Here is a 22664-nt window from a genome sequence, read left to right as displayed (position 1 = left end):
AGTGCTTTGCACGAAATATAGAACAAAAATAACTGAATTCCAATTTATTTTATTTCCAGTGAAATAAGCATATAAGCACACGGATACGGCGAGGTTTTTTTTCTGGGTATGGTAAGGCATTTGTTATAGTATATGCGTGAAGATGAAAGGTTTTTGCGTTCAAATAGAGCGCGTTTTCATGGAAGCCAGATGACCACTTTGCATAAAATTCGTTGGGAAGTGCAGAGAGGAACTCGGTCAGCAGGTGCGCTGGTTTATGCATGTGTGCGTCTGACGAGCAGGCTACCAAAGCAAACAATGCGAGCGCAAGTCGGCAGTGAAAACAGGAAGTTTCCCGTTTTAATCTTGTGGTGACATAACGACACAATTCCAGTGTGTTAGACGCCCATTTTTAACTAGTATCTTTTGACACCAGATAGCAGAAATGTGTTGAGAGCTTCTTTCCTCAAGAAGAGAATGAATAAAGTTATTTCCTTTCTATGTCTTACCCGTGAATACAAATGTAAAACGAACAATAGGTGTATGTGCACCAATGTTTTAATTTAAGGCTGTTGATGAAACTGCTTATGTATTTTGTCTTAAACCGTACGTTTTACGGTCATCCTTCGGAAGCATTGATCTGTTGCATCTGTAATTCAATAAGTCCCATCTCTTAAAGCCAATGAACGGCTTAATGAATCGCACTTGGAGTTTCACTGATAGAAACCACAGCCACCGAGAAAACTGTAAAGATCATAAATGACTGCTGCTCCACATGTGGCACACTCGAGTTCTACCACACTAACACCCTGCAAAGGCAATTGTTCCCCTTCAGTAGAACAGCCGCGGAACAGACAGCTCACAACCACACGTTTGTCTTTTAGATTTTATTAACAAAGAAATATTTACATCAAAATGTTAACAGGGGAAAAAAAAATCTTTCTTCAGAAGAAAAATTTAAATGGGCTGAATATTTCAAGGGGGGGGGGGTTGTTTTACTCATCACAGAGAATAAACCTGTTTCACTAAGTTCCGCTCACAAAGTTCTTTCTCCTCCTTTCATTCTATATAAACCTTTCTTTCGGTCACTGTAAGCATGGCGGGTTGAGGGGACTGTTAGGAATCTGTGAACATGTTCTTGTGGTCCAGTCTCTTATGACAGTTGCTGGATTTCACCAGGGAACATGGAGCAGCACTCCACATTAGATAATTTTATATATGTATATATATGTATGTGTGTGTATGTCATATCTACTCATGGTCAGATCCTTGACAACAGTCATACACTTAACATGCCCTTCTGTTTCAATGCATTTCTGATGTGTATCTAAGACAATAACAAATGACTATCATCAAAACACTGACTCCACAGTGGCTAAATTAAACAAACACAAATAACTTAAATGTGTAAGATTTGTCATGTTTTTCAATTTAAAAAGGGGCCTTGGAATTTAAAAAACAATAAAAACCTGTTGACCGTTCACCCCTGACCTCCTTTGACTAGAAACTCTTAAATGGGGTAACACTGGTCCAGTCCTTTTCCCCATTTAAAAAATGTTCCTGGAAACATTCAAGTAATGTTTTCCAAAACTCCCCTCTGGTGATGGCTCCCACATACTGTCTTCATTAGCAGTGCAGGCCCTGATTTGGAAACATGAGCTTAAAGCCAGTTCCTAAACCACATTCTTCAGATTCCCTGTAAACAAGCAGCAAGAGGAGATGGAAAGAGAGCGAGAGGAGAAAAAAGGATGAAATGAATACAGAAAACATTTACATTGAGAACCATGATGACGACAAACAGTGCTGGAGTAGTTATAAATACAGCTCTCTCTCTGTCTCTCTCTCCACACCCACATGCTGAAACAAACAAGTTGACAAACATCAGTCCCAAAACTTCCTTTTACTTAGGGAGGAAATAATCTCTTATTACTGCCCGTGTGATTACAGACGTGACCCAGACCAGTCAACCCTTCTCCATTCTACAATCAGAGGATAAACCTGATTTCAGCTCAGCATATTTCACAGCCATAACTGGACTAAAAACCTGTTTTTAAGGTTATGATACTGATCCAGACACAGTTTACACAGGTTGAATGGTCAAAAGAAAAAGGCAAAGAAGCATACAGCACTTATACTGTACAAAAGTTGGTCTTGCTGGCCATCTTACTCTCATACCATTTCAAAACAAAGCACACACCTTGTCAGTAAGCAAATAACAATGTTGTTCTGATTCCCAAGGAAGCAGAAAAGGCATGCAAATACCAGCCCATGTAAATCTACAGTACTTTAACCACCAGTTGTGATTTGCAAACATTTAAATGTGTTAAAGAGCACATCTCTTTTGCCCTGGCCAGGTGGCGTTTTGAGATCATTATTGCCGTCAAAGCTAAGGAAGCTGATAAGAGGTCGCATCTACTCCAGATGATTTAGATACCATGTTAAAAAAAGGAAATTCCTCTATGTGAGATGGAGCATTTCTTACTGGAGCAGTAAAAATGATTGAGGCGTTTCTGGTTTTTATTACTTACGTGTCATCCTCTGTGTATAAATGTTCAGCACAGCAGGCCATGTCACAATATTGGTTATATCTGAGATCACACATTCCCTCTTCTTTGGTAAACATGTTAATGTGTTGTAACATTTACACTTACAACTGTTTATGTTTCAGCTCAATGTCAATGAGGCCTTTACTTAAGTCTGAGTGACCGTGCATCTTAATATTTTTTTTTTAAATAAATAAATAAAATAAAAACAATTTTCCCCAAACACTTTTCCTGATCCAGCACCAAGAAAATAAAGCTACTTTTTCCAGGCACTGTCCCCGCTGTGCCCTGTTTTACACTGGGAACACTGGCAGCATTTAGTGGAATGGTACTTTAACTGTTGAATCTTTTCCTATTTATTTGTAGTGTATTAGGCTTCATTAAATGGCTGCGGTGTATAAGACTGAAACGGGAGGCATTTAAATTGCTCTACACTACATCAATCAGGGTCAGCAAAAGCAACCGTGTGTGGCCGCTTTCCATGTTCTTTTTTTTTTTTTTTGCTGTTGTTTCTTTTCCTGCCTCACTCATGTACAATGCAACGTTCAGAATCTCGTAAAAGTTCCCCAGATGTGTCTGGAAACTCCGGTAATGCGAAGCAATCGTGGGCCTCGCCATTTACTGCCTGGCTTCATCAGTCGCAGTTCTTCCAGGAGACATTGCGATATTCTCGGGCGTTTCGTCAAATCACGGCATCCCATGGAGGTGGGCGGCTCTGCAGGGACACGCGTTAACAAGCACCCTGCACCGCTGCATGGGCCAGCAGTTCTCTCACTTATCTCCACTGGCCCCAATACAGGCTAATTTCAGTTTTTTGGGTCTTATCCATGCTGCAGGAGATGTGTTTTTTATGCACACACATGCACACAGCATAATGAAAGATAATAAACAAGCTGCACATCAGATACTGCCATGGTGGATTTATAATTAAAAAAAGCCCTAGGTTTTGACAACAGATGCAAAGGGCTTAAAAACCCTGGACTTGAAGTGTGTCCAGAAAGTGATCAGAGGACAGTCAGATATCAGATGACATGTCTATGATGCGGAAGCTGGCGAAACATGTACATAACAAATAAGTCAGACAACAAACCAATGAGTCATTTTAATGTACTCCATTAGGTGCCTAAAAGCCATCCAATCCTGTTCTCCCTTCTACACTATGGATACCTCTGCCATGCCTAGTGCCACCTTGCAAAGCAGCAGTCAGTCGTCTATCCTTTAGAAAAGCCACCAGATTTGTCTGTGGTTTCCAAGGGAGGGGATAGTCAAAGATTGGCATGTGGCAGTGCCAACCCAGGCCTCAGTGGCTAGCTGTTACACCACGTCCTGATCGCCTGGCACAGGAAAAGCTGGTGTTATGTGAGAAAAGTACTCAGTACCCACTGGTGGGTACTGATGGCACTGGACAAGGCTTCACAATGTTACAACAGTAGGGATGAAACAGGGCTGTGTTGTGCTGTCTCCTGTCTCTCAACCCTTTCTGCATCCCACCCAAACTCACTAACTCAACCCTGTTGCTAGGTGTTTGTGTGCCCACACGTGAGGTGACAAATGGGAGCATTTTCTCCATCAGAGGCACCATAAGCTGAATAATACCAAAAACTTAATCATCCATCAAAAATAAACGCCTTGGTTTTAACAGAAATTTCTTATACCATGTATATGCTGAATTTAAATTCTGTCCAAATGGCCACTTAACAGAACACGACATGCAATCCCATATGTCTTTATAGAGGCTGATAATTCAAAGCAGCCACAAACCATCTAAACAGAACACAAGTGAGTAAGAGAAATATACTGCAGTGTTTAAGCTGACCGCTGATCAGGTCTCTTCTCTGTTCTGCCCACTGGTGAACCCTTTAGGAGCAAGATCAAACCAAACTTGGACCTGTTCTCACAGGACACCTACAACATGTCGTTCCTGAAGAAGGGGGAGGGAGTCTCCAAGTGAGGCTGGGCAGTATGCGCCCTAAGCCTTTTTTAATTAGTCTCCGATGGCAGGGAGGGAGTGCACGCTATGTGTGGTACACATGCCACATGGGCACCAAAACGAAGCAGACCCTCACGCTGATGGACCCTGCCACGTTTTGTTGACTTGAGCCCAGTTTGTTTGTTGCTTTTGCTGTCTAACAATCATACTGAAGTAGCCGCGTTGGCCGAGAGCTCCCATCATACTAGACAGAAGAGGACACAAATGTAAGAACTGTTGGTTCTATAGTCTCTGACAAAATTGCTGCTTCAAAAGGCAGACTAAATGTATGGCCTAGCCTGCAGTAGTTTACTATAAAATTACTAAGGTATGCATGATTAAGGGCAGATATGGGCATTTTGCTCTTCACGGTTTGGATAAAATTCCTGCCGACTAAATACAGCAATTGTGTTTGCATGTAAGAATTGGCTCAAAATGCACAGTATGTTAAAGACAGTTAGGGTGACCACAGAGGCTAATCAGAAAGCTGGGTACATGGTCAGGTGATGTACTAAAGACACCAGTGACAACCATTTCTTGACTTTGAAGCTAAAAGAGATGTGTCAGTAACCGTTAGGTCATCAGCTAAGATGCGAAGTTTTTTTATTTTTATGTCTTCGAGTGTGGTAGAACATTAGCCTGGAGAGAGAGAGAGAGAGAGAGAGAGAGAGAGAGAGAGAGAGAGAGAGAGAAAATGGAGGGATGATGAAGCACATGATATTCAGTTAAAAGAGTTAAAAAAGAAAAAAAAAGCTGAATCTGAAATCAGCATGAACACGTCACTACAGGTACTGGAACCACTATTTGATATTGTTCCATATTAACCAATTTAAAAATTAATGATTATTTTTAACTTTCCCTGCTGTGTATGAGATTCCAGTTTCACTTTCGTACATTTGCGTTTTGACCCTCTAAGCACAACTCTGAACTGAGCCCTGGGTGGTTTCCTTCGGGTCAGACTGGTTCCAAAGGGAGTGAGGTGATGAAGACAAGAGACCACAGTGATGTCTGTCGTCCATCCCGCACACACAAACACAAAATAAAAACAGATAGAGTTCCACAGGAAACCAAAGGGTGGGACACATTCTTTTCTCACATCACGGGACAAGTAAACCATATGGCAGTGGGTAAGACCAAGGTCAGTTTTATACATCAAATACACTCCTATTCATGGACAGAAGTTTACACTCATGAAAGTGGGTACGCAGATATACATCACAGCTGTCTTCCAATTTCAACTATACAAGTGAATTTATAATACAGAAAGAAAGAAAAAGGCAACGAGATGGAAAGAAAAGAACAGAGCAAAAAAAAGAGTATATGCGAGTAAATCTGTCTACTTTGGTTGGTTCTCATCCCTTGCTCTCTCTAGAGAGCCGGTTTTTCACAAAGCCTTGTTTATTTACTTATTGATTACTAGGGACATTAAACCTCTTTTTTCAATGTTCTTCTAAATGTTTGATGCTGGTGATAGCAGCCATGGTTAGTTTAGGGGATCCCCCAGACACCACAATAGGGGAATCTGTAGGGACAGCTGGTTGGATGAATGACATATGGAAAGGGGGGCATTACAACCTCTAAACGATCACCAGTGACTGTCTAAATAAACAGATGAATGTTCTGGATATTATAAGCTGTTCCTTTGAGCGGGCCAAAGTAATCCCATCTGTGGAATTGACACTGTACCGGAGAGTGGAGCAAAAGTGTATCGTGGGTCCGTTACAGTTCTGTGTGGTGCAGTTCTGGTTGTCATCACTACGATTACCTTTGATGGTGCCGATGACCCGCTCCAGCTGCTGGCTCTCGTTGCGGTCGGGTCGGCAGCTCGGACTGATCTCCAGGGAATAATCTGGACCGTATTCTGTAAAGAACTGCATGAAAAATAAAAATGCATGATGCTTACAAACCAGAGTGGAACCTACAGTTCTCAACAGCACTCGCACCACGTCAATTTAAGCTACAGTACAACGTACTGTTCACTGGGTTAAATCAGTATGAATGCATTACGTAGCTCAGGCAACTGCAGCTTACTTCTCAGAACTACAGTTCTAAAATGCAAATAATTATTTAAACGTTTTCTTCATCAGTGTTCAGTTTCCATGTAATCTGTCAGAAATCCATTAACTAACATTACAAAAGGTAATAGGGATAAGTGTACATGTGTTACTAATAACACAAAATCCCACTTTGGCAGACACTATTTAAGCAATCAGGATGAGTTAAACAAACATTTATCCAACTGGGACAGACATTTCCATATCAGAGTGCATATTTCAACACTGGCCTTTTAACATGATATAAAGTTCCTATAATAAACAAACACCATCTTTCAGATATCCCTCAGTGAGGAAGTATGACTTATTTTAGTATGTTTTAGTTTGAAGTTTTTCCCCCCCTCTCACTCTGTCACAGTCACACAGACACACACACACAGACACATGTCCTGTGGATGGCTGGGCTTTTTGACATCACACAGCATTTGAGCACTAACTGCTGAAAGATAGGCAATGACCAGTAAAACTTTACCTTAAAGACACCGACTGCCTTGTCCCATAGAAATATTTGGCATTTGAACTGGACTTGTAGCAGAGTGTGTGTGTGTGTGTGTGTGTCTTAGCTGTACGTGTTAGCTCTACTCTGCTTTCAATTATGCGCCTCTTGTTTATTCGGCTTACCTCCGGTCCCAAAGCAGTCCAACATGCAAGGGATTATAGAACATATGAAAGAGTATGCAGCATCACACACACACACCTAAACGAGCAAATGTATTAATGCGTATGAACGCATACATACTTAGAAAACTTTCACATTCTTAGGTATCTCAATTACCACTTGCTCATGCCTCCCCCACCACACGCACATACAAGCATGTATGTACACACTCGTGCACGTACAATAACACGCGCACACACACACACACACACACACACACACACTGAAGCATGTATGTACACACACAAATGCACATACACACATGCACACTCGTGCATGCACGCACGCACACACACTCTTACCCTTCTGGCTTTCCCATGAACTCAAGCTTTCCCATGCAGATCAAGCTGAGACAGCCCTCTTCACTTCACTGCTGGACTGTTTGGTTTGGACCACATCAAGACCACTTTGAACGGCGAGCCGAAGTCCTCTGATGTTTTTGGGTTTTTTTTTTGGCTGTGTGTTAGATTTGGCCTATATCTGTATCGATTATAATCTTATTGCATCATTGGCTTCTTCCGATGACTAAACTAAGTGTGTAAAATACATTTAATAAGTGCAGTGGGCTCTTTGTGACCCTTCACCAAAACCTGGACTGCCCTGAATGAGGCAAGAGGTTTAGCAGTTACTCTCCACTATCTGTAAAGTCTCCAAGGGGAAAACCTACTGAAATAGTTCCACCACTTGTCACAGGAGATAGGTGCACCCAGTTAGACAAAATACAAACAAGGTCAAATTTCCATCCTTAACAGGGCATAGTCATACCAGAACAAGTACAGAAAAACCCATGAACAATGCATTTAGTGTAGAGGTGAAAAACCAGCATCTCATTGTCCTAAAGAGACATACTCAGCCTAAAGGCTGATTTAAATATCAACTCTTGGCCCCGGAACTCTGACCCTAGGATCATAACACTGGTCATTCTCCATGACAGACTTCCCTGGGCTTGTTTCCGGCATTTATCCCTCCCCAGGAACTGAGGGAGCCAGTCACTTCCCAAACGAGATGGCAGAACTTTCCTAGCCTAGCCCGGGGTGGAAGGGCACAGGGCCCAGCATGCTGTTCTGAGGTCAGCCTTGCAGTTTTGAAAACTAGTCCGACAGGAAGAGGGAAAAACCTGATCATTGTACCGAAGAGCTTTTTTTTTTTTAAAAAAATAGGTTGATTCAAATGAGGCATTATTATTATACCGAAAGAAACAAAATGTTCTGTGTCAAATTAATTACAGCTTAGAATGACGAGAGACTGAAACACTGTAAAAACAGCCAAAGCTAGTGATGGAAACAATCATATCAAAACAAAATGTCCTTGGAGTTAATAACATGGGTGTGGCAAATAGACCAATGCATCAAAAATCTCCCCTCCAGACAGGATCGAGTGGGTGTGCACACGTGCGCATTAGGTAGTTAGTTCAGTGAACTTGTAATGCAATAATATTCAGATTCAAAACACTAGGTATAGTAAATGATATTTCAGTGAAATTCTGAAAAAGCACACACAAACAGGAGACTGGAGAGAAAACGCACAACAGCTCTTCTGTGGTTGTGCATTGTGCCTCTTGGAATAAAGCTTAGAAGCTTTATTCATACAATTAAAAATAGGAAATCAACCTCTGGTCAAGGGGCAACCTCACAGACAATGCAATCCCCATGCTGCACAGTTTTAGTTCCTGTACAGCTCCACCTCTGTGTGTCTGTGTGTGCCTGTGTGAGTGTGAGAAGGCATGTGTACTGAAATATTCTAGAGACACACACTGGGATGTGCAGGAGGAACCGACTAGGTGGTGTAGAGGGTCGCTGAATACCCCCAGCTTTTGGTGGAACTCTGATAAACCCAACCACTGTCACAGCATGTACACATGCACAAGGCGTCTCTCTCTATCACCCTCTCACACACGCACGCGCACACACGTTTCAGAAACAAAAGATGCAATATTATGCAATGATCTGAAACACCAGTAAACTAGAACAACTAATCTGTAACTACCATGCTTTCCTCGCTATCTAAGAGCACTCCAACAGATCTGAATGTACCACATTGGCAACATGGTCAGAGGGTTTATTCTTCTTTGTATGCTTGGCTCTCAAACGCTATTCACACCCAATTCTCTTCACTTAAGAGCCTGCAAACACGCTGGAAAATGCTGTCTCCTTTATTCTGTCTGGTCATTCCAGGAGGGCCAGACCCTTTCACACAGGACAGGAGTGCTCCTAATCCCTTTAGCGGCGTTTGACTAGCGCAGCCGAAGCTGTCAACGTGCGTTTGTGTGCATCTAAACTCAGCTTGTGCTTGTAACCATACCACTGTTTGTACATCTGTGTGCGCCTGCATGTGTGTAAACTATACGGTTCAGTCTGCTGTTATAACGTGTATGCGCGCTCGCGTGTTCCATCGCACAATAGGTGGAAATGATGCTTACTGTGTAGCTCTCAGTATCTGACACCCCCCAACTTTATACTGATCTCCACCCAACTCAACCACAAAGCAAATGGAGCAAGCATGACTGCATGTAGATATGAGACAAAGAGAGAGAGTGAGAAAAAGAAATAGTGTGTGAGAGAGCGAGGGGAAGGGAGAGGGAGCGAGAGAGAGAAAAAGAAATAAAGAGATTATGCATAAGGGAGAGAGTGCGAGAGAGAGAGAGAGAGAGAGGGAGAAACAACATTTTTTCACTGAGTGGAGTGTGTGAGTCGAGGGGAAAGGCACTTCTTGCCATTTGTTATTTTGCAGAGCTGTGCTGGGAACAGCTTGGCGGAAGCGACTGAAAACAAGGCCTAAAAAAAGGATGCACAGATGTGGACAGCCCGCAGAACGGCGAGGGCCGTTTCCACCCGGGCGCCGTGGCGACGTCCCAGACCACTGCGCTGAATAAACACCAGCCGCTGCTCCCACTCCCTGATAAGGCTGGACTCACATGAAGCCCTGCAGCCTGCTCTGAAGGGTTAGTCAGCTGGGGCTTATTTTTAGACTTAACTCCTTACAGACTTGGTACCTGCAGGAATGTGGATATGTTCCTATTACAGCAGAAAGTCTGACAAGGTTGCTGAGAAGTGGTTTAATTACTCACTCAGCATTCTTCCTACTGTTCTTCTTTTTCTTGTTTTGTTTTTTTTATGTTGAAACGAGTTCAGAAGGCCATTTTTGTCAGAGCCTCAAAGCAAAAGATGAACTAATTCAAAGTTAAAGTAGGGTCATACCAAAATAAAGTGGTTTAATTTGTCTCCAAACACTGTAGGGTGAAGTCCAATCTGATGAGAAGCAGAGGACCTCCACAGAGCTCTCTGCCAGAAACTGATATGGACACCTCATGGAAGGGGTTGACTGACACTCCTAGTGTACCGTAGGCCAGTGGGTGAGTTCACCGTGTGGACCTAGAAGTGTGTCTGATTGGCCAGACAGCAGAAAGCTCAGAAAACAGTAAACAGGATACCAAGTAAGCCTGGGCAGCCAGTGGAACTAACTGCAGATTAAAGCCAGGCATGAGAAAACAACTCTGTGCAGAATAATGGGCGTATTAAGAATTTTAACCTACCTTACAGTTCACACCCTCTGACAAGCAGACTTGGGTATTTGGGCAAATTTTGGGTACCCACTGCACACTGTGCAGTGTTCCCTAATGTGAACGTGACTGAGAAATGTTATTAATAACCTATGACTAGGAAATGTATAATCAATAGAATTGAAAAGTATAAAAGCAATGAAAAATACTTTAATACTTTGAAAAAGTGTCAGTCAATTAAAAATATTTCATACTACTAATGACGTTTGTCTTAATAAGTGGAAAGGATTGTTCATTCCCCCTTTAAGAGCTAGCTATATAATCCTCTCTTGGCCTCTCACTTGGTCATCTGTCGATCTGAATGAAGCTGTTGTACGCCATACTTGAGAGTCTCTGCCTCTCATTGTTTTCACTGTTGGCAGCACAATGTGTAGAAAGAGCTCTCTACATAACCCAGCAACCAGACCAGTACAGGAGGAGTCACAGGAGAGAGAGAGAGAGTGTGTGTGTGTGTGTGTGTGTGTGTGTGTGTGAGAGGGGTTGGGGGGGTACAAAGTACTGCTTGTTCTACCTCTCACTTTGCTGAACTGGTCTTGTCAATTCTTTCCATTTAATAACACATTCGTTGTGTGTCTGTTCATCTCTGTCTCTCCAGAACTACCCTACAGTTAAGCAGTGCTCTGATTGGCCCGGATGGATACACAACAAAAGAAGCAACAAGGAGAGAGAAAAAGAGATGGAGAGGAGGGTGGAGTGAGAGGAGGTGAGGGCAGGAGAGGAGGTGAGGGCAGGAGAGGAGGGTGGAGTGAGGAGGTGAGGGGATATGTGGAGAAGGAAGAGAGGTACATTCCGGCAGGCCGACAGTGACAGAGTTGATGAGAGGGCAGATCCTGGCCATATGGAAAAACAGGATTAAAGGATATTATATGGAATACGAGGGCTGTGTGCGTACACGTGTACACACACACACACACACACACACACACACACACACACACACACACACACACACACACACACACACACACACACACACACACACACACACACACACACACACACACCACACACACCACACACACCACACACACCACACACACACACACACCTTTTACAAGTTTACAATGTTGCATCAAATTCTGCTGCATCTACCATATATCCAACCTGGTGGATGGAAGTACAACAAACCACACGTTTCCACTTCATGCCGGTCCTATTTGAGGTGCTTGGCCATTAATGAGGTTAAAGGTCAGCCTCTTGCTGGAGTTCAGGTTTGAAGAAACAAGAGCATCTTTTCTTTAGCTGACCATGAAAGCGCCCTCTATGGTGCTAAAAGACCCCCTTTGTGAGTGTGAGAAGGAGAGAGATATCAACCTATCACTGTACATTCAAAAAGCCCCTCCATGCACCCCACCCTCCCCCCAAACACTCCACTGTCTCTCTCATTCCCTCTTCTGAAGAAGCAATTATGTGGGATTTTACAATCCTTCTCAAAAAAAAAAAAAAAAAATCCCCCAGCCTCTAAACCCCCCCCCCCATCCTTTCAGTGTGGTGTGCTCTCTCTCTCTCTCTCTCTCTCTCTCTCTCTCTCTCTCTCTCTCTCTCTCTCTCTCTCTCTCTCTCTCTCTCTCCAAGGAAAGGGGGGGATGTAGAGAAAGGAAAAAGCACAAGTCCCTCTCTGTCAGGCAGCAGGGACAGAGTGGTATTGTTAGACCCCCTCCCCGCCTTCACATACACACCCCTCTCCCAATCACATGAAAACAAACGCGTTTATTGAGAGGTGCTCGGACATCTTTGATTAGAGCCAGTGACTCAGCAGAGAAGGGGACTGAGAGACAGAGAGGGAGGGAGAGAGAGAAGAAGGGAAAAGAAGGAAGCAGAGGGAAGAAAGAATTTTCAGGGAGTGATGAAAGGAGAGAGGGGACAGGAGTCTTACCTCATGGTCTGGTATCTCGGAGGATAGAGTCTGTTCCAGGACTGTCCCTGTTAAAAAGGTCCAGCAGCGGGCAGTGTTGGCAAGGTTATAACCACCTGAGAGAGAGAGAGAGAGAGAGAGAGAGAGAGAGAAGAGAGAGAGAGAGATAGATCTCAGCAAAGGGCTTCATTGTACTAGTGTAATTACTACCTTTCATCCAGTGCCTGGCTGGGCAGGTCTGGAGTTCAGAGCTCATTTCAAAATGGGCTAAAATCACAAAGTTTACTTTCTTACCCTCCTTCATTTAACCACACACTAATAAACTTTTTGGCCCAAGCTATTGCCTGGCAACAGGAACAAGAGGGGACCTCAGCAGGCATGGACGAAACCACTCAGTGTCTTTGACAAGAGCTTGTCAGTTTGTTTTGTTATATTTCAAGGCAGCTTCAGAACTTGGAGAAGTCCATCTAGTCTGATGCCTAACGACACTTAAAAATGCACTTATGTGGGCTCCCAGTTGACAACAAAAATAAACACACACACACACGCACACACGCACACGCAGGTCCACACCTCCTCCCAACAGGAGCGTGGGTAGCTCCCACTCCAGCACATGACACAGACATTTGCTGACTCCCACTGGAGTCATGTTGAAGGAGCACATGGGGTCACCAGCCATGGTGTCTGCCCCCAACTGCATCACAACCGCTTCTGGGTTAAACAGTGCCTTCACTTCCTGCATGACACTGTGGAAGGACAATGAGAATCACATTAATAACAAATACGGCTGCACACACCAACAGCTAAATTCCACTCCGTTACATTCCAACTCTGTTCACAACAAAAAAAATTAACTGGAGGCTAACGGAGGAGGTGGCTGGCCGTCTGAGGGAGCACCAGACCTGGAGAAGACCTGTAGATAACGGTCATCGCGGATTCCGTCCTCCAGGGGAACGTTGACAGCGTACCAGCGGCCCTTGCCCAGCCCAGTGTCCTTCACATCTCCTGTACCTGAGCAACAGCAAGCAGGGAGAACCTTGCTCAGATCTTGCACACACACACACACACACACACACCTTCTCTTCAGCTCCTGGGATGTGTCACTCACGTGACAATGCTTCTCTCCATCAAAACCTTGCAAATGATTCACATGCCTGTACTCAAAGTTCCTATAGCCAAGTCTGGCTTCACGGCAGCCATCTTGGCAACAACTCCCGAGCAATTATTTCAATTCATACAAGACCAGGCTGCTAGATCTTTGAATGGGGAGAGACGTATATACCCGAAGATGGCAGTTGAAATACCGTTTCAAATATATATTCCAAATGACTGGTACAAGCAGCAAAGAATGGCATAAAAATTGGCTCTTTTGCTCTAATAAATTAATATTTTTGTGTTTTCAGGTTGTTCTGTCTTCTACACATGCATATGCAGGCGATTGGTTCTTGAAGGCAGCAGAGCCACCATGTTCACCAATTATATTCTAGCCATGGGCACTCTGATCATATTATCACTGTTGTGCTAGCTATATACACGCATTCCAATGGTTTTCCACGAATGTTACACCAAAAGAAAAACAAATTGATTAAAATACATTAATTATAAAAATTCAGACATATATTTTTGCCATATAAGCTCAGAATCTGGACTGATGGCGTTGGGCATCCTTTGCTGACTATTCTCCCCAAGTCAGCAAAGGCATTGTCTCTACTATCGCATCAGTAATCAGACTCTGCAGGCACTGATGTGGATCTGGCTGCTCAAGGCTTGGCATGGGTTGAAACATGGCTGTCAATTAAGTGGATTGAGAGGCTGGCCCATCTGCACTGAGGCAAAGAGGCATGCTGAACTAACCTGGGAAGAAGCCAGGAGAGAACTTGTGCAGAGACACAGTCATCACTTTGGAAGTGAAGCTGAAGGCATCTTCCACACCTGTAGATCAGACCATAGATCAGACTCATTTAACATGATAGTGGGACATATGGACAGTTTCAATTCACCAAAATAGTAGGAAAGGATCATGGACTTTGTTCCTTGAACACAGACTATACTTCTTCCCCACTTGATTTCAGTATCAGTCTTAACATACAATGTCTATGAAATTTGTACAAATAAAATCAAACATAAGAGGCAATGCCATTCAGAACAATGATTTCACAAATGGGACTTTGAGCCGCATCCCCCTATGACACAGTATCATTATTATGGCTTTTATTATATCTTTTACCGTCTCCATGATGCAGGTCCATGTCTATATAGAGCACCCGCTCGTACTTCTCTCGCAGTTTGAGGATGCCTAGAACCGCGTCATTCACGTAGCAGAACCCTGAAGCCTCATCCCTTCACACACACACAGAGAGAGCAACATAACTTCCATGACTTTGCACTTTGATTGCTTATAATATAAACCTTTACACATGCACATTTAAAACTTTAGACAGATGGATAATTTAACCAAACCCTTAGTGTATCCAGATATAATTTAAATCATTTTAGGATATACTATGCATGTCTTTGGGAAATTCAAATATTTCTATTGCTATGCTAAATAAGAATCATAAAATCACCTAATTAATGTGTTATGTAGACTATTTGACTAATACTTTTCTTTATTCACACACACACACACACAATACATATAGCCCTGCAACACTAGAAACAAATAGACTTCTAGGTCAAACACCACAACTGCTGCTGTATGACCCACATTTTCCAAAGGGCTGTAAAGAACATGGGTGCGAAGCATTGAAACAGGCTTTCAGAGGGGTTGTTGCTTGTATAATATTCTAAAAATGTTTAAACATTTAAATATTATTTACTATACCAAACTATACAAACTCATAGTAAACTATAGATCATAGCTTGTGTCAAAACAGCTATCGTGCAAAGTTAATAAGAATACTGCACAAGAAAGGTGACGACTCATCACAGACACTGACAACGTGGTACTGTAGAACAACTACGGGTTACCGCGTGGCGTCAGAGTGCAAGACCAACACTCCAGATTCCATGTTTTCATTTATTTTTGAAATAATAATGACCAAATATACTAATGCATAAAATGTGGCGCTGAATAAGAAGATCTACCAACATGCTATCAACGGGTTGACTAAACAGGCTGGTTGGTGCTTACTTCTTGGCATGGTGCCAGCCTCCTGCCCAGTTGATGGCCACTTCGCATTTGCCATCCAGCAGACACTGAGCGGCCGTCAGAGTGGCTCCACCAACGGCCGCTGCATAGTCGAATATGCCCTCCACGACCGGACAGTCATACCCTGGGGGTGCACAGTAACAACAAGCACAGACGTGCACCAAAATAGAAAATCTGGCGACTGTTCTTGTTTGCTGTAATCATAAAAAAAATTTCCATTGCCGGAAAGAATGTCAGCAAGTCATATGTAAAGCACACTTGGCAACCACCCAACATAAATTCTAACTTTGACCGGGTTGACTGCCTAAAGCAGCTTAACACGGTGATCAACAACGAATAGGGAGAGACCTGGAATTACGCACAGCTAGCGCCAACTACAAATAAAAGGCAACATACAAAAACAAAGTGGGTCTGAAAAGGAAAATGGGTGTGTGAAACTATGACATCAGAGGCGATGTCTTTTTGATTTCTCCTCTGCGATTTACCACGACAGGCTGACAAATAACGCAGCATGGAAAAAAAGCGATTAGGTACACCTTCAGAAAGACGCATATGGATGATAAAAGCGGAATAACGTAATTTTCAAGCAACACGAGTTTGTCGCAATTAAATCCTTATAACTTAGTCTGTCTTTCGGCGACGTCACACACCTCACACACCCTGCCAAGGTTAAGGTTACAGCTAAAGCGATACAAAGCGACATGCAACAAAAGTGCCGTCACAAATGTTATAGGACACGTAAACGTATCTGCTGTTGTACTGGCTGCTACCTCAGTTAATGCTGGATTCATATATGCCGTTAGCATTATATGCTAAATACTTGTCATAGTATGTGGCGTCTTTTTCAGTCTCATTTACCATGTATTTACTCTGTACTTTATATGTACTCAGTACCGTGCATTGCTCGGTATTAGTTGTCTGTTATTTTGACTATTGGTCCCGTCTCTTATTTATTGTATTGTTGGAACTTGTGGTTCTATGTTGTATGACAGTCCTGGATGAACTTCAGTTCGTTTCAGCGTATATACTTCTATACAGCTGAAACGACAATAAAGCCTATTGACTTGACGTATACGACCGCTGTAATCGGGCGGCATAGTGAGCTTTACTTAAACTGAACTGGTTTTAAAAAGAGGTTTTGGCCTTATACTGCCATCTGGTGTTTGTAAGGTAACATTACCTAATAACAATATGAACTGCATAACTTAGTTCTGATGTAAAGCTATTTGTCATTTTTATAGGGGTTTATACAATTTTGAAAGTCCATTATCACAATAAGGAAGCAATATGCATCAGTGAGTCAGCCCAGTAGCTGTAATTAAGGTTGAAATACCAGCTGTGCTTTTGGTCATTATTTTGGCTGGAGAACGCAACTGGTTGCCGCCATCTTTTAAAAGTGAGAAGGCAGAGTATATTTCCCTGAAGCTAAACACAAATTAATCAGATGTTAACATGGTCAGTCTTAAATATAGAACTATCACAGAGCTAGTGTGCGTCTGAGTATGCAATTCATTTTTACAATTTAAATAATCTATACAGAAATGAATAGCCTTAGTACATCATACCATGAGTGTTTCTCTACCACATCATGCCTCAATTGCATTATGAAAGTAGAGGCATCGCGGAAGTCTACCAATCAGTATACACTCTACTTTTACGCATACTGCATGTCTACTCTTTGCTCTATAAAATGTAGGTTACATCATGCTTACAATAAATGTAGTTTCAGCTGTTTTCCTATCAGTGTTCATTTAGCTTCAATGCAGCACACCTCAGGATGTATGCATACTGGTAACCCATTTGAAGTCATAGTCTTCATGTGGATATAGCACAGCTTCAAATAATACACACGATTCTTACCCAGTCCGAAATCAACCGACTGAGGGTCATCGTTGTCCCCGTTCTGACTGATTTTGTGGAGATGTTCCAGGTAGGAGTGTGTGTGGAAAACTGCCATATCCTCCATCGAAGCCACATGAGGTTTAACAACCCTGCAATATTATTCAGTTTCATCAAGGAACATAATTCTGTGACTAACAATTTAGCATTACCAAAACAGATTACCTCCAACTAATGTATCAAATATTGCAAAATGCCCCTTTTAAAAGAACAATGTAAAAAAACCAAACATTTATTTTAATTTTTTTCCTGCTTTAGCTAGCTATTGTCTATGATAATCCAAAGAAATCCATGGATGAAGTCATTCTAACGTTACAGCCACTAAAGTCATTCTGAACGCGTTGAAAGACTCGCCTCATATACTGTAGCAATCCATAAGATTCAATCAGTGAATGAACCATACTCGCCTGTGGAAGTAGGATGAGAAAAACAACGTTAGTTTCAATTACCACTAAAGAACAAACGGTTATTTCAGTGCCGTTAACCTACGAGTACCTTTAATGTCAAAACTGAACTTAGGAAAAAATAGCTAAAACAGGTGAGCTAACTAACTAGCTTGCTAACTAAGCATCACTAAATCCAAGAGCTTGAACGTTTGCGAAGTATTCGTGACGAAGAGAGATGAAGTCAAGATCCCACTCACCCGGTTAGGGACTTTTGATAAGGTGTCACAAGTCTCAGTGTACTTCGGACTGTAAATGTATACCACATTGCGTTTAGTGAGATTTCCATCAATTGAGTCACCCCTGTCACACATTTAACACCGCACAATTAAAGCAATAAACTTTAGAAAACAATAAAAGGCGCTTGGTAACTGATTTTTAAAATGAACGTAGCCTCCATATATTCGACTTCCGGCAGCAATCACCTTCAATTTCAAAATAAAAGCACAGTCACCCGTTCTCTCTCTCTCTCTCTCTCTCTCTCTCTCTCTCTCTCTCTCTCTCACACACACACACACACACACACACACACACACACACACACACTGTTCTTTGTAATATATCCTGTATACTGCTCTGTCATGAAACCTCGGCTAAAGAATTAAATCGATATCTTTATATTCGATTACATCAGTCTCGCTCGATTACACGCGCGTCCCCCTTTGCCATTTTCTTTTCCCTTCATTTGCTAAATGCGCTTGCTCAGTTCCATCATATTCTACCGCACTGTAAAGTGTAGATGTGGCTGTAGTTTTCGAAGCTACTTTAAACCCACGACTAAATAAGATCAGAATGAAAGTTTTATGGTTATGCATGCTTTTGACGCTTACCTTTGCCCTAGGAAACCAGGAAGAGCGTCTTCCAAAGAAATGCGAAGGTACTGTTGCGGTTTTTCCATCATCTGCGACCTGCTAATCAGTGTCTTGTTAACTTAGTTGTCCTACACGTTTATAACTATTCTGAATGGTATAGATAAATAGATATTTTCCTATGAAAAGATGTTGATTTCTGTCATTTTACTGTGATTTTGTATGTTTGCCAGTCTTCTGCAACTGGTAGGATGGCGTTTATGCAGCCCGTTTACACTCGACAGACTTCATATTCCTCCTCTCTCTCTGGCAGTTTGCAAGTTCTTGACAGTAGAGTTGCAAGCAAGTTTGGAAAGGAGTGGCCGCTCTAAAGAGGTTCTGGAGGTTGGAGAGATACTGGATACTGGAAAACGCAGGCGCAAAATCAAGTACAACACCTCGTAAGACACTGTCGCTCAGTAGTGATTAGGATCCATGATTAGATTATTTGTAGTTAGAGACATGCGTAGTCACTCTGTTTATGATACTTATAGTGAAATAGGAAACCATATATGTTACTTTAAAGTAATTAAAGTTTAATTTAGCGTTTTTTCCCCCCCCTTTTTAGGGAAACACGATTAACAGAGGCTATGGACAACATCTGTGAAGGTATACTGCAGTACAGTGTCCATGCTGAAAGACCTGGGAGCCTCCGATATGCTAAGGTGGTACTACTACACTAATCAACCCATTTCTTTCTTTATTATCAATGTTAATCCATTTTGTAAGACAAATATCCTGGTTACTTCTGCAATCAGGACATAAAATGATTGAGTAGGAATATAGTGGTAGGAACCTTTCATGTTCACTAACACATTCTGCAAACTTATATAATGCTTTGTATAGATGATCAGTGATTACTAAATAGATGATCACTTCATTGCAAAATGCATGTGGGTGGGGGATGAGTACTCCCCTTTTTTCAGAAGGCAAAAGGCGTAGCATTCTTGTGGCATTGGTACTGGGTCATGCATTTAAAACAATGTTTGGGAATCCCTGTAGCATGCCATGTGTCTGTACAGTCTGTACATTGTGTGTCATTGTGAACGTGCATGTTTGGCAGGGCACCAGTCAGACTATGAGCACACTGAAGAACCTGGTTAATAAAGGAGTAAAGGTGGACCTGGGTATCCCCTATGAGCTCTGGGACGAGCCGTCTGTTGAGGTGGCAGACATGAAGAGACAGGTAATACTGCAGCTGCCAAACAACAGCTAGGCCATGTGGGGTGGGTCCTGTGTATATACATCCTGTGTGTTACTTTCATGTATGAAATCTGGTATAGGATGCTGTATTTGTTCTTGTTACCCTATAGCATGTGTGAGTGTGACAACATAAAAAAAATATATGAGGAGGTGATAGAAGGGTGTCTTTGACCAACACACTCACTCACTCACTCTCTCTCTCTCTCTCTCTCTCTCTCTCTCTCTCTCTCTCTCTCTCTCTCTCTCAAATATATATATATATATATATATATATATATATATATATATATATATATATATAATTACATACACACTTTGTACATGTTATTTTGTTATGTTTCAGTGTGAGACTATGTTGGAAGAGTATGAGGAGGTGGTAGAGGATTGGTACTTCAATCACCAGGAGGAAAGACTGGAGAAGTTCCTTTGTGAAACCCACATCTTGAAAAACTCAGACTCAGGTGACAGTTTTTCCACAAGCACACACATTGTGTACTGAATGACTCTTAACAAAGTGTCTATGCTTCGTATGCGCCACTCATTCGTTCACATTTTTTTTTATATACCCAACCTCCTTTTAAATTTTGTTTCAGAATGTCTGAAGGAGACATGGAAGGGTGACATGGGGATGAAGGAGGTAACCAAGGAGCCCGAGAGCGAGGCAGAGGGCGATAAGCAAATGCATGATGCAGCAGAACTCTGACAGCAGAATGCAACATGGCTGATGAACTCAGCCAGACAGCTGGGCGCTACAGTCCTCATGCTACAATAAAGCCTACAATAAGTGATCCAGAAAGGCCAAGCCGTTCAAAAAACATTTACTTTTTTGTTTGTTTGTATGTTTGTTTTTGGTAGCAAAAGGCAGCACTACAGTGACTAATCAGTGTCACTTCCAGAAGTTTCTAATATGTATGGGCCTCTCTGTCCAGTTTGTTTTGTATCCCAATCAGTCAATCTCAAACAGCACTTTCAAGCAATAACAAAAAGACTCTTTTACACTGTGACAGGTTGTACTGGGACACTGTTACTATGAGAGCCAGCCAGCCCTGACTGTTATGGGATTCTTGAGGTTCAGAAGTTCATGTCATCCAATACTTGGTTCTGAATCACTACAACTCATATCTTGGTTTACATCTTAAGGAATGTTATATCAATGTTATATCTTATGTCAATGCAGTTCTGCCATTGATAATGGCAACACTCTGGGAAATGTGCCTTTTTGATATAAAACTGCCTCTTTGTTATTTAGAACGAATGACCTCAACACTAGTCACCTTAAATATGCAGTAACAAGAATTTTGTCATAGTGAACTCTTGCAGTATTATATGAGCATGTGATATTTAATATGTAATATTTTTCTTGTTTTCAAAAATCTTTTTTATGCAATTAGGTATTTACTATTTAGTGTACAATTGCTGCATGTATATTTTGACATTTTTAATAAAATATTTTATACTGTCCATATTTGTTTCTTGATTAAATTGAGATTGTACTTATACTGTGAGTAATGTTCTCTCTGCTAGACTAAGAAGACTAATTAGTCTTAAAAGTGCAACATGACATTGTTGTTGTTTTTGTTTGGTTTTTATTCCATCCAGCACATCCATGTGATGAGTGAGCTTTATACTTACTGATGATTCTTTTCCAACCTACACTGAGTGCAATCAAATTGAATTAACTTAAGGTGAAAACTTTGTGCAAATTAGCTAATTTGCTTTTCCCTTCCTAAAACCCCCTTTATTGGCTGAATTGATTTGCCCTTAGTAAACATCATTTTGCTGCAATAGATCCAGTGAAGTATTTAACCAAAATGGAGTGTTTGGTGCTTCTTTTGGGTTTGATCTTTGGTTTGTTTTTTATGTTTATGTTATGTTTTTATGTTGCATCCCTTCTTGGTTCTCCACCTCAGTTTTTGGTTTATGAGCAAAGCAACTCAAAGCACCTCTTTGTGGACAAACCCTACTTTAATTCCATAGCAGTAACATGTGGGCAGCCTCAATGGAGGTCTGCGTTAAAGCTGACTTGTTTGTTACTGGTATGGCTGTGCAGGACCATGAGCTCATGCTGTGGTCTGAATGTTCTGTTCAAGATGCCTGCAGAGCTATAAAGTGTGAGGAGACTGAGTTTAAGATCAGTGTGCCAGTTGACAAGTCTGGCACCAACCTGTGGGCAAACTGATTTTTTAAATTTCTTTTGTTATTATTTTTGTTACTTACTTCTGCTATTACAAAAGGTTGTAGTACTGATAATGTTCCGTGTGGACTTTGTAATGAATGGTTCAGTAGGAATGCTAAGTTATTACTCTACCAGAAGAGTACTACCCTTACTGATAAAAGGTTGCAACATTGTGTATTTTCCTGAAAAATGGATGTTATCATTGATTTATTCATTTTATTTTACTTCAAGGACTCTGTAGTAATTTTCTTTGGTAGCCTTTTCCCATTTTTGATGTTCTATTGCAGATGACCGATGATTTGTTGATCTACACTAATCTCCTGCTTT

General features: G+C 41.8%; 2 protein-coding genes across 10 annotated transcripts; one reads left to right on the top strand and one right to left on the bottom strand.

Moving 5' to 3' along the window:
* Window positions 1–857: 857 nt before the first annotated feature.
* hdac8 (histone deacetylase 8) lies at window positions 858–18562 on the bottom strand. Of its 8 annotated transcripts, XM_081694845.1 has the most exons (12): window positions 18311–18559; window positions 18022–18074; window positions 17629–17759; window positions 15751–15892; window positions 14845–14957; window positions 14472–14549; window positions 13520–13664; window positions 13191–13363; window positions 12639–12733; window positions 6257–6362; window positions 5386–5499; window positions 1682–5130 (listed from the first exon to the last, which is right to left on the bottom strand). In XM_081694845.1, exons 1-12 carry the CDS (start codon window positions 18422–18424, stop codon window positions 5126–5128), a joined length of 1269 nt encoding a protein of 422 aa, XP_081550971.1. In that variant the 5' UTR covers window positions 18425–18559; the 3' UTR covers window positions 1682–5125. The 8 variants fall into 8 exon arrangements, with proteins under 8 accessions (XP_026864544.1, XP_026864546.1, XP_081550971.1 ...); XM_027008743.3 differs by lacking the exons at window positions 1682–5130; window positions 5386–5499 and adding an exon at window positions 858–1675 and having other exon boundaries at window positions 18311–18554; XM_027008745.3 differs by lacking the exons at window positions 1682–5130; window positions 5386–5499 and adding an exon at window positions 858–1675 and having other exon boundaries at window positions 13520–13628; window positions 18311–18553.
* A 122-nt stretch (window positions 18563–18684) lies between these two features.
* On the top strand, window positions 18685–21617 carry cnpy4 (canopy FGF signaling regulator 4). 2 transcript variants are annotated; one of them, XM_081694847.1, is made up of 6 exons: window positions 18685–18987; window positions 19153–19359; window positions 19527–19623; window positions 20022–20144; window positions 20505–20622; window positions 20755–21617. In XM_081694847.1, exons 1-6 carry the CDS (start codon window positions 18914–18916, stop codon window positions 20862–20864), a joined length of 729 nt encoding a protein of 242 aa, XP_081550973.1. In that variant the 5' UTR covers window positions 18685–18913; the 3' UTR covers window positions 20865–21617. The 2 variants fall into 2 exon arrangements, with proteins under 2 accessions (XP_081550973.1, XP_026864538.1); XM_027008737.3 differs by having other exon boundaries at window positions 18701–18987; window positions 19233–19359.
* The last annotated feature ends 1047 nt before the right edge of the window (window positions 21618–22664 follow it).

Source organism: Electrophorus electricus, chromosome 13 (genome assembly GCF_041902795.1).
Source record: "Electrophorus electricus isolate QZ-2024a chromosome 13, ASM4190279v1, whole genome shotgun sequence".
Classification (NCBI taxonomy): Eukaryota; Metazoa; Chordata; class Actinopteri; order Gymnotiformes; family Gymnotidae; genus Electrophorus; species Electrophorus electricus.
Note: the sequence above shows the minus strand (reverse complement) of the source record. Positions and strands in the feature narration are given on the sequence as shown.

Bases quoted from the DNA above. Each gene is read 5' to 3' on its own strand.
- hdac8 (XM_081694844.1), bottom strand. From the start codon at position 18,424: ATGTGTGACAGGGGTGACTCAATTGATGGAAATCTCACTAAACGCAAT. The intron at 13,665-14,471 runs GTTAGTTCAGCA...TGTGTGTGCAAG, and splicing joins CTCTCCTGGCTTCTTCCCAG to ATCTGAGCAAGGTTCTCCCT. The intron at 13,364-13,519 runs GTCTGGTGCTCC...GTCCTTCCACAG, and splicing joins TATCTACAGGTCTTCTCCAG to TGTCATGCAGGAAGTGAAGG.
- cnpy4 (XM_081694847.1), top strand. From the start codon at position 18,914: ATGGTTATGCATGCTTTTGACGCTTACCTTTGCCCTAGGAAACCAGGA. The intron at 19,360-19,526 runs GTAAGACACTGT...CCCCCTTTTTAG, and splicing joins AAAATCAAGTACAACACCTC to GGAAACACGATTAACAGAGG. The intron at 20,623-20,754 runs GTGACAGTTTTT...ATTTTGTTTCAG, and splicing joins CTTGAAAAACTCAGACTCAG to AATGTCTGAAGGAGACATGG.